The sequence below is a fragment of the Mixophyes fleayi genome, chromosome 1 (assembly GCF_038048845.1).
Source record: "Mixophyes fleayi isolate aMixFle1 chromosome 1, aMixFle1.hap1, whole genome shotgun sequence".
Lineage (NCBI taxonomy): Eukaryota > Metazoa > Chordata > Amphibia > Anura > Limnodynastidae > Mixophyes > Mixophyes fleayi.
This window is the reverse complement of record NC_134402.1, coordinates 230,701,253-230,713,771: the sequence shown is the minus strand read 5'-3', so window position 1 is coordinate 230,713,771 and position 12,519 is coordinate 230,701,253. Positions and strand designations below refer to the sequence as shown.

Sequence of the window (12,519 nt, the reverse complement as noted above, 5' to 3'; positions counted from 1 at the left end):
AAATAACAGTGTGACAGTCAAACTGGAGGAAAAAGACATCAAACTAAAAATGCAAGAAATGCAGGGCACACTTACAAATCTTCATAGGGATTGTGGTCCCGCATAAGTGCCTCCATACTTGCGCTGACAACGTGTCGGCAATGGAATCCGATGTCCGGAAGATGAAACAGGTGCGCACCTGAAAAAAAGTCTGTAGAAACTCACTACCGCAGAAAGGGTTCCTAGCAAGTCCATGGATGATATAACACATCAGCGATCTTAGCGGACTGGATCTCCGTTCATCAGGTGAGTGTGGAAGTTGGTCACAGGAGTATGCAGCAATATGCTGGTGACTTGGAACACAGCAACGAGATTCGTCCACCCCTTGTGGACTTTCTCAATCAGGAAATAGATTGAGAGATGCTAGGCTTACCCCGCAGTGGAACGCATGTGCGTTCCAACAACAGGAAGTTCGGCATTTGGAACGCAAGTTTGCTTTCCAAATGCCGAACTTCCTGTTATTGGAACGAATATGCGTTCCAATGCAGAAGTTAACAGCCGAGGGACCGGACACCAGGTAAGTTCACCCGTGTATAAGCCGAGTGGCCTTTTTCAGCATACAAAAATGTGCTGAAAAACTCGGCTTATACACGAGTATATACGGTATATATATATATATATATATATATATATATATATATATATATATATATATATATATATATATATATATATATATATTACTAGAACAAAGCACAGGCGGGGCGCCTCATAGTGTTATACCAGGACAACAAGGAACAAAATATGTATATATATGCGTACCGTCAGGTAAAGATGTATAATCTAGACTTGAGTGGATCCTCTTAGGAAGTTGTAACACTGGATCTCAACTCAGGAACAATCCAAGGGCGTGGAGATAGGCAAACATAGTACAATATTGTAATGCAAAAGATAGTGCACCACGTGAAACACCACAGGATATAAAAGGGTGTAATGTTCAAAAATGCACCAGGGTATATATATAGAACAACGTAGCCCAGAAAAACACACACCACTTTATGTGTAGGTAATAATTCATATGCGTACCAGAAATATGAGCAAAATAGCCAGAAGATGTTTTCTTTATAAGCAGCTGTATCTCATACAATGGAGGAAGTCTTGTGACCATCAAGACGAAACGCGTCGAGCCTTACTGTTGATCAGCTGTACCTGGTGAACTATATGTGAGTTCAGTATTACTTTGTTTATTAATTTTTTATTGCTCTTTACAATTGTATCCCCTTCCATTTATTATACCGCCGCTGGAAGGGTGTCCATTGTATGAGATACAGCTGCTTATAAAGAAAACATCTTCTGGCTATTTTGCTCATATTTCTGGTACGCATATGAATTATTACCTACACATAAAGTGGTGTGTGTTTTTCTGGGCTACGTTGTTCTATATATATACCCTGGTGCATTTTTGAACATTACACCCTTTTGAATATCCTGTGGTCTTTTGCATTACAATATTATACTATGTTTGCCTTTCTCCACGCCCTTGGATTGTTCCTGAGTTGAGATCCAGTGTTACAACTTCCTAAGAGGATCCACTCAAGTCTAGATTATACATCTTTACCTGACGGTACGCATATATATACATATTTTGTTCCTTGTTGTCCTGGTATAACACTATGAGGTGCCCCGCCTGTGCTTTGTTCTAGTGACTATTTTCTTCTGGATTGACCATCTGGATACAGGCTTATACGTGGCTGCCACTCACACATGAGTGAAGTGATTGTGGACTATTAATTATTATATCTGATACTATATAGTATTGTGAACCTCTATATATAATACTAACTGATGTGGTAGATAGCGCCAGTGTATATTTATTGTTGTGGTTATATATATATATATATATATATATATATATATATGTTAACTATGTTTTCTATGGTTTTTTGGATGATCAGCTATCGTTATTGTTAGTGTATCTTATGTGCGGCCCAAACCAACTCGTCGTCTTCCAATGTGGCCCAGGGAAGCTAAAAGGTTGGACACCCCTGAACTAAAGGGAAAAGACATTTATCCCCAGATCGCATACAAGCTATTCCATACTTGCCAACTCTCCCGGAATGTCCAGGAGACTCCCGAAATTCAGGTAGATCTCCCGGGCACTCGGGAGAGCAGGCAAATATCCCGCAAACGGCCTCTTGCTGTCAAAATGAAGGGATTCGCAGTGAATCGCGTCATTTTCTCGCGGGGGTGGGACAAAAATGACGCGATTCACCGTGCCCCGCCCCTCCCGTCCTCCAACCACGCCCCCCTGCCTGGGATCTCCCGGAAAGAACTTTAAAAAGGTTGGCAAGTATGAGCTATTCATGATTTAACTTTGCCACTAAACAAAAGGAAGTTACGTGGATTTTTAAGGTGTTGTGGATTCTACCGAAGTTTCATATCAAACTATTCAAGTTTATCTGCCCCTTTGTATGAACTTACAACTGATGGTGTTAAAGAACCTCTCATTCATTGTTTTTAGCAGCTTAAACAAGAGCTCTTGATGGCCCCTGCATTGGGTATACCAAATTATGAGTTATTCTGTACTTTGTTTTGTTATGAATATTCAGGTCATGCAGCTAGTGTTTTGACACAGCCCCATGGGAATATCCCCAGACCTGTTGCATACTACAGTAAGCAACTTGATCCCATGGCTAGAGGGCTTCCAAATTGTTTAAAATCTGTTGCAGCCACAGCTATGTTGGTAGACAAATGTGCTGATATAGTTTTGGGAAATCCACTAACTGTACAAGTGCCACATGCCGTAGCAGCACTTTTAAATTGTCATATGACTAGACATGTTACAAATGCCAGACTAACAAAATGGGAATTGATTCTTCTTATGGCTCCAAATATTACACTTGTCAGATGTAAAGTTTTAAACCCTGCTTCCCTGTTGCCTATTACTTCTGATATTGAATCTTATCAGATTCAAAGGGAGGGGAAGGTATATTTGAATACAGATGATAATGATTTGGCATTAAGTGAATCAGAAGAGGAGAATACACATAAAAGTGAACGTCAGACTTTTAAACATTTTGCTCATGAACCACATGATGGTGTTGTATACATGCAGCAAACTACTGCATCACGACCAGATTTAAAAGAAACACCATTGCAAAATCCTGATTTGATTTTCTATGTAGATGGTAGTTGTCATAGGAGAAATGATACAGGAGCATTTCAGTCAGGATTTGCAATAGTGGATGATAATGTGACTGTATATTCTTAAATCTTATCATCTCCACACTCTGCTCAGATCGCCAAATTAAAAGCATTAATTAAAGCTTGTCAATTGGCAGAGGATAAAACAGTAAATATTTACACTGATAGTAAATATAGGTTCGGTGTTGTTCATGATTATGCTGAAATATGGCGACAAAGAAATTTCATCACAGCTAATGGTACACCAGTATCTCATCATGAAATTGTGAATGAATTATTGAATGCTATTCAGTTACCAAAACAGGTAGCAGTTATTAAATGCCAAGCGCATATGACAGGACATGATGAAGTAAGAAAAGGAAATCATAGAGCTGACTTAGCTGCTAAGAAAGCAGCAGAAAGAGACATTGCACAGATTGTTGAAAATACTGAAATTCTAAATGTTGTAATACCTGATCAAACTGAACTAATTGAGATGCAAAAAGGTTGTGTTTCACAGGAAAAGGCCCGATGGGAAATGGCAGGATGTCAAATTGGTAAAGATGGACTGTGGCTTGGAAAGGGAGGTAAGCCTGTAGCTCCCAAAGCACTCTTGCCAGGATTGGCACAAATGAGTCATGGATTAGCCCATGTAGCTGGATTTGCAGCCATAGCTGCCAGGTACTGTGCTTAATGCATTATTTGTCTCCAAAGCAATGCAGGGAAGGCAGTAAAAACAATACCTAATCACCTGCCACCAACTGACGGCCCGATTCAAATAATTCAAATTGATTTTATCCAACTTCCAAAGTGTAGGATGTTAGAATATGTATTAGTATGTGTTGATCAATTTTCTGATTGGGTTGATGGTTATGCAGTTGCAAAAACCACTGCTAGTGTTACAGCTAAAAAGATTGTATAAGAATTTGTATGTAGATATGGCATACCACAGGTAATTTCTTCTGATCGAGGTCCTCATTTTATTGGATCTGTTTTTAAGAAAATGTGTGAATTGCTGGGTATAAAACAACAGCTTCCTGTACCGTACCATCCACAAAGTAGTGGGAAGGTTGAGAGATACAATGGAATTATTAAAAATAAACTGTCTAAAGTATTCAAGGAAACGGGGATAGTATGGCCTGACACATTGCCAATAGTTTTACATGCTATGATTAACCCCTCGAGGTCCTCTCAATTTATCATCATATGAGATTCTGTTTGGAAAAATTCCTAATTTAACTCTGAACTGCAATACCAGTCAAAGCCAAGTTAATGATGTGACTTAACTACATTCTATAGTTTACTAAACAGTTGAGACAGATTCAAGTTGCTGTGATAGGCACACAATCAATTCCGATTGACGGAGTCTGTCATAATTTGAATCCGGGAGATTGGGTGATGATAAGAAGTTTCTTAAGATCCGGATTGTTAACTGATCGGTGGGAGGGTCCATATCTCGTACTACTGACAACGCCAACAGCGATAAAGGTCAAAGAAAAAAGCACTTGAATACACGCTTCCCATTGTAAAAAAGCAGTCGATCCTGAACAAGTGAGATGAAAATTATCACCTTTATGCCACAAGTAAGGGATATTTCTGAGACCATAATAATATCTCAGCCCTTACAAAGGCAAGATGCTCTCCTCTTGATGAAGTCAGGGGATGAAAATCTTGTGAAGAAGAAAAGACAAGAGACGGAAAGAAACTGGTATTCAGAGTTAACTGGTCCACAACCAAATTTGAAATTATGGACATTGCTATTTGTTTTAATATTAATCATGTTTGCAATTGGTATTTTTCTTGATCTGTATGTTGACAGCCCTGTAAATGGACAACAGAACAATAATGAAACGGTTTCGGAAAGGTAAACGAGATACATCACAGGATCATTGTAAAGTTTTATCTCCAACACAAGCATGTATTTGTAAATATTGTGAGCGTCCTATGGAAAAACAATGCGTACAGTGGTGCTTAGATGATCCAAACTATTTTAGTGATCAACATCCAATAGATGTGTTTCATCAGTTAGTAGGAAAAAAACTTAATACTAGTGAGTGTTGGGTTTGTGCACAAGTACCTCGTAGACATCATAATGTTGGTCTTATACCATTTCCTATAAATGAGCGTAAATTAGGTGAAAAAAATGTGGTAATAAAACGAAAGGAGAGTATAGTACTACAATGCCACCACATATAAAGTTGATGAAGTATTATAATGTGATACATGAAAATATAACTGTTATAATAAAACTGCAAATCCTGCGGTTCAACAGAAAGGAGTGAATTATAATGTACCGAAAATATATTTAGGAGCAATAAAGGAATGTTTGAGGATTGTTTAATCATTTAAAAATAATTGAAGAATTGTTTAATATAACATTGAGTGGGAATATAACTAGGTGGACGATACATTCTGTTAATCGGACCACTTGTGAATTGGGCTATAAGTCAGTTCATAGTTTAATGTCTGATATACCATATACAAGTGGTTCCCAAACTTTTGCAGTTTGCGGCACCCTTAGAGTGTCCATAATTTTTTCAAGGCACCCCTCCAAAATAATTACTGAGCAGTCCTGTTTTAGAAGTAGTTGGGTCAAAAAAATGTAATAAGTATTTAGGTCAGGGCAGAAATACTTATTCAGTTGTATGCAAAAATGCCCCCTCTGCATCCAGACACTCTGCCCCCTCTGCATCCAGTCCCCTCTCACGCTGTCCCATCTGCCCCCTCTGCATCCAGTCATGCTGTCCCCTCTGCATCCAGTCACGCTGTCCCCTCTGCCACACTGCCCCCTCTCACCCTGCCCCTTCTGCCCTCTCTCACACTGTCTCCTCTGCCACGCTGCCCTCTCTGCACTCTCATGCTGCCCCCTCTGTCACGTTGTCCCCCCTCCTCTGCCCTCTGTCACGCTGTCCCCCTCCTCTGCCTTCTGCCACGCTCCCTCTCACTCTGCCCCTGTAGGGTTCTTCCAGTAAGCAGCTATTTGACAGGTAGCTGCGCTAATTATATGCCGGAGAAGCTTATGGGTGTGCGTTGGAAGGTCTGGGAGAGGAAGAGGTAACAATACGTGCTTAGGATCGCAGGGCACAGGAGTATCAAGAATAGCTATTGCTAATGCGAGAACTTCTGTCCAGAACAGGCGCAATTTAGGGCAGTCCCACCATGTGTATAAGAAGGTACCAGAGTGGCCACAGTCTCTCCAACATGTTGGACTTGTTTGAGGATATACAATATGGAGCCTAGAAGGAACGTAGTACCATCTATGCAGCAATTTAATGGTGTTTTCTTTAGAGCGGACGTTTATGGAACAATGTGCTGTCCACTCATAGATATCCGACCATTCTTCTGGCTCTAGAGATGCTCCCAAATCTGCCTCCCACTGTGTCTGAAAACGGTCCTTAGCCTCCGTCAAGATGGGGAGTAGAGCATTATATAGCGTTGAGATGAGACCTTTTGAGGATGGTCCCGATAGGCACAAGTTCTCAAACATAGTGGGGGGTCTGAGAATTTGTATTTCATATGTGGAAGGCGAGCATATAAATGGCTACCTCCAAATTCTTAAGGTATATGTTATATTGGAGAATTAATTCCTAGTACAATTATCATGGAACATCAGGATCTGGTTGACATGATCACTCAGAACTTAAACCGCAGAACGAGGAGATCTGTAAAAACTGTGTACTAAATATAAACTTTTTTTTAAAATAGAACATTCAATCAAAGTAAGGGTAGGTTTTGAATTTTTTTTTCACTCATGGACATGTGGGATATTTAAACAATATTGAAGCAATTGAACAATTAGCTGATTTGTTAGATAAAATTACAGAAATTTATGATGACACTATTAGATGTTTCCAAAGAGCTTCAAGCATATAAAACTGAATTAATCCAACATAGATTAATATTAGATTACTTAACTGCACAAAGTAGTGGATATTGTCACACATTAGAAACTGTTTATGGGGTGCACTGTTGTACCTACATTTCGAATGAAACAACAAACCCAGAGGAAGAAATAGATAAATATATGTTACATATTTCACAATTAAAAAATGAATTCAGAATAAGTAATAATAATATTGATACAGAATATAATGACTGGTGGGAGCGTTCCTGGTGGAATCCTTCTACTTGGTTTACAGGTATATTCTCAGGAATATCGTGGTGGTGGAAAGGGCTATTTTGGACATTAGGAAAATGTTATTATTTTTTTTAACAATATGTGCATTAGTTTATCTTCTTTTAAAAAGTATTCCAGGTATGTTAGGAAAGTTGTGCAAGGTTGGGACAAATGCTTTACAAATAAATGTAGTCTCGGAATCACAAGGGAATGTCTCAATTGCATTGAAAAATATCAAGGAGAATAGAATATTTGTACCACAACTTAAATGAACATTTCTCTTTTGATAGTTAGTTTTTATAATAGAGGATATTCATATCCCTCTGCATTGTTTAGATTTTTTTTGTAGTTGAAATGTTTTTTTTAATTAAAGGTTATAGTATGTGAATAGTTTTCACAAAGAGGGGCATGTAATGGAATAAATTATGGTACAAATATAAGTTGTATAAAATATTAATAATGTATATATATGTGTTTAAAATATATTAGGTCAATTGTTTCTTTCTATATTCTGTGCAATGGGTTAAAATCTTTTTGTATATGTTATACGATACAAGGGGACTTTTTTTCTATAGGTTGTTCAAATTCATGCCAGATGTGGACAAAGACCTAAGGATGTGAAAGGTCACATATGTCTCTTGACCTCTTAGGCATAGTATTTTCTGTTCAATGAAGTGATTGTAAAAAGCATATACAACTGACTTTGTCCTTATAAGGTACCGTATATACTCGTGTATAAGCCGAGTTTTTCAGCACATTTTTTGTGCTGAAAAAAGCCCCCCTCGGCTTATACTCGAGTCCCACTTACCTGGTCTCCGTTTTCCAGTCTCCCCCGCTCATCTGCAGGCATCTGCAGCCTCTGTGGATCACTGTCAGCCACCATTTTATTGTAGCCCGTTTTTGTGTGTTCATTGCACATGAAACAATAAAGTTAAATGAAAAGGAGCCTGTCAGTCAAAGCTAAAGACCGGGACATTTCCATCTAGCCCCGCTGGTCAGAGACACATGTGAGTACCCTGACTTGTCCACTGCAATTATTTGCAGCAGTTTTATAAAGTCCAATATTTTCATTTTTTGTCACCTATTAATAAGTGTCTGAAGATTCTTTTGCATAACTGTGAAATCATTGAAAAGTCTAAAAACATCCCAAAATTCAAGTATAATAAGGGTTAAATCACACAAAGCAAATTGTATTGTTGTTAAAATGTTTCTTCCAGCAAACAAAATCAAACTTATCTTTATCTGAGCTATTATATCAAATTCTATTTAGTGTATGTGCAGCATATTTTGCATTACTAAAGCCTAAATTACTGTACTGTTCTGAACACTTAGGAGTAACTGCTCATCACCTTCTAAAGGCGAATAAACTTAACTGGCACATGTATTTAGTATCCACAGACTGTCTCATTGATTTATATATTAATGATCTGAGTTGTCTTTAGTGAATGTTATTTATATCTGTGTTCACCTATTAGGCTTGATACCAAGTGCAGAGGATTTAGTTTAACCATTTGTGTACAATTTATTAGGATATGGGTATATATTATTTACTTATATAATTTTATTGATGTTTCATAACAATAAATTTTGATACATTCATTTACAACCTCACGTTTGTATTATTGGGAGCCCAGTGTTAACGATATCCAGCACTGTTTTTATTTTTGAAACTCACCAGTAGCTGCTGCATTTCCCACCCTAGGCTTATACTCGAGTCAATAAGTTTTCCCAGTTTTTTGTGGTAAATTTAAGTGCCTCGGCTTATATTCGGGTCGACTTATACTCGAGTATATACGGTATATTATTTTAAAGTATGTGAAATGATTAGTGACGTATGTTAAGAGGGGTGGGGTTATTTGAATATAAACCTGTGATTTTACATACAGAAAACTAGTCTGTTTCAGTGTGTTGAATACAGGCCAATGCATATGCATTATGAAAGAATAAAGAGAACTTTGCTTTTTCTACACTTACTATTTTTGAATCATTTCTACTTCAACAGTATCGACCCCCTCCTGTGCAGTCAGGCTAAAAGAGGTCTTGGTTACTCACTCACAAATTAAAAGGCCTAATTATCATGGGATTTCCTTTCTTCCATTCTTACAAAAAACATATTTCCTCCAACATATATCTACTACCTCAGAAATCAATACATTTCCAATAGAAAAATTGTTATATTTGCAATGATATATATTGGCACACTGCATCACTAATTGAAATAAATGTATACAATAAGTGGTCCAGCCACAACTAGAATTTTTTTGTGTTCTCTAGTAGTACAAGTTTATTAATTGTTTTATTTTATTCCAACAGATAACATTGCCGCAGAGCTAGAGGCAAGTCTTGGTCTCATAGAGGAAATTACTGGATATCTAAAGATCAAGCATTCTTATGCTTTAGTCTCTTTGTCATTCTTCCGGAAGCTACATTTAATTAGGGGAGAAACCCTTGAGACAGGGTGAGTGTTTATGTGGGTAAACTAAACCTGCTAAAGAGCATTTATGAAAATGCAAAATGTGCATTTGCCCTATATTTGTGTACGTTCACTTGTTTTTATGGGAAAATGCATTGTGCGCCAAGATGCCGATAAGAGTTATATTGCAATATTTAGCATCTTCTAATGCTAGGTTAGGGATAGGCATGTTAATTAGTCTAGTTATTCACCCACATGCAAAATCTAGATTTTGTTTTGGGAAATTAGATTATTTAGATGAGGTTGAAGGGGTGGAGAATGTGCAAGTAAGAGAATGTTTTCTGTTTAGCAAAAACAAGCTTTTTTGTCTTTGCCACCACATTTGCGCAAATAGTAACACTACGTGCCCACATGTTTTGAAATTTTGTAAATTACCAAGAATACTGCCTGCTGACATCAATGTCATAGAATCAATTTACTGATAAATTGCTATATTCTGGTTTTTCTAGATAGCAGTAGACATAGAGGGCCTGATTTATCTTCGAACGCAATGTGAATGCAAGTTGCTTTTTTAAAATTAGCATAGAACCTAAAGAGTACTATGTGGACAACAGGACAGACTGCAGGATACACACACACACACATAATATATATATATATATTGTTGTTATGTGCGTATTGTCGCTAACCAATAACGATTGTCGAACCTCGATTTGTGTTTCCAACGCACAAAGATTTATTCAGAACAAGTAGAATAATATGCTCACGCGAAGTGATAATAAATACAGCCGTTACTTATCGCAGGCGCTCTGGATCCAGTGTGCAGTCATTCAATCCTGAAGTCTGGGGACAAGATGTCTGAACACTAGATGTGAAGCTGCTGCTTATATACACACAGAAATACAGTAATACAATGAAGATGGTATAGCTTGCTTCTATTGGTCCAGGTCTCAGGAAGGTCCAAGGGGTTGTCAATCATTGGCTAGTTCATCCCAAGGAATCCAAAGGAGGGGGTCATCTCTCCAGGGGGTATGCTCGGCTCTTCCCACCAAGATTCCTTAGTCTTAAGTAGTTCATAATTCCCTATCATTCATAACTTGTGTATGTACTCTGCGATTCCTTCGCAGAGTGAACCAAACAGTAGGAAATGTAAAGAGGTTTATTATGATACCACTCATGATATGATTCCTTCAACCTGTTCCGTATATTTCACTAATATGCATGTATCTTTAATATAACATATAAATACTACTATATTTCGACATAACTGACTGTGTTGCAACTACCATTAATGTGTACTGTTTTATTAGTATGCGTGTTTGTGCGAATGTATGGTAAAAGACCAATTATTGTTGCTGCCACGCGTAGTGAATGCGTACGCTCTTTCACGCCGTAGCGTGCCCTTGTATGTCGTAACGTACCGTACGCATCTTTTCAGACAAAGACAACCAAGTTTGTTCGACTTTAAATGAAATGACTTTATCCAATTTGATGACTTCGACAGCTCCACCCTTTGATAGTGTAACAAACTATCACCCAATCACCGTTTCAAGTTCAGGATTATACAATACTTCTTCACAGACCATGATCTCAGTATCTGGTATCACCCTTTTAGTCTCTTTTTCAGTGTTACTCCTATGAGACCGTTTTCCACACTTCAACACAGTAGGAACACATTTGACAACTAAACCAATTGCTAAGATGACACCCAGTATAAGGAGAAGGAGCTTACCTACACTAGCAACCATTTCCTGTACCCACTCCCCCAGACCGGAGAACCATTTCACAGGGTTCAACCACGAGATCCAACCCGCCACCTTCTCCCCGACCTCATATAATGAAGAATTGTGACTCTTTCGAAATTCCCATTTCAGCTGCAAAATTTCATCCATCTTCCGGTCTATAACCTCTTTAGGGTCATCCGTATTATTATTGATGTACGTGCAACATTTGACACCGAACTGGGTGGCCAGTGTTACACAGTACCCACCAGTAATAGAGGTGAGATAATTTAGTACCAGTCTATGTTGCACCAACTCCTTCTTGTACGCTTGTACCTCCCTTCCAGTATACCTGAAAGTGTCATCATACATCTCGGTGATATTATCTATTAATTTAGCTAGGTCTTGGATATATTTAAAGTTTAATGTTCCCCGAGCGGTCCTGGTGAGATCTAGAGCAACCATAACTTGAAAACCAGCAGTTTCACTAATCAATTTTGTAGCTTTGGGTTCCTCACCAGGAATTATATTTCTCTTGCCACGGTGTTCATACTGTGTGTGTATGTATGGTGGTGATGTAGTCTTGTGAATACCAACCATTTCTTCATGAGTAATAGTCATGATTTCAGGAACCAGTTTAGCTAAGAAACACAAGCCCTTGGAACTCGGAGTCACCCAGGAATAAGCTTTCCTTCCACAAACAAAATACACATCATCAGGGAGAACATAAGGAACAGTATGCCCATGAATTATATCACACAGAGTTTTGATAAAACTACCCATGCCTAGTGTCTTCATTTGCTCTAGACACGTGTCGGCATTAATGACATTTTTACATTTATCTGTAGAGACTTTTCCAATGGATACCTTCTTATGTTTGGTTATATGCCCTAATTTGTGACTTCCGTCAACATTCCTGCCTAGTAGTGACCTTGTGAGTCTCCCTCTAAAATGAGTGTGGCGAGCCATTGTCTAATCTGATAGGTCAGCCTCCCAATTCTCCAGGCGCTTTGCATGAGATATATTTAGGCACAGCAAAGATCTGCCTATGGAGTATTGTCGAAGCGTCAGACTAGGGGACCTAGTGTTATTGTACCTCCCGTCTA

At 38.3% G+C, this 12,519-nt stretch overlaps 1 protein-coding gene across 1 annotated transcript in view; it reads left to right on the top strand.

Annotated features, from left to right (window-relative positions):
- LOC142151386 (insulin receptor-like) overlaps nt 1–12,519 on the top strand; it is a 151,557-nt gene that overhangs the window by 97,198 nt on the left and 41,840 nt on the right. Inside the window, exon 5 of the mRNA XM_075206980.1 lies at nt 9,593–9,737. Within this exon, the coding sequence (XP_075063081.1) occupies nt 9,593–9,737 (145 nt within the window). The remainder of the gene's footprint in view (nt 1–9,592; nt 9,738–12,519) is intronic.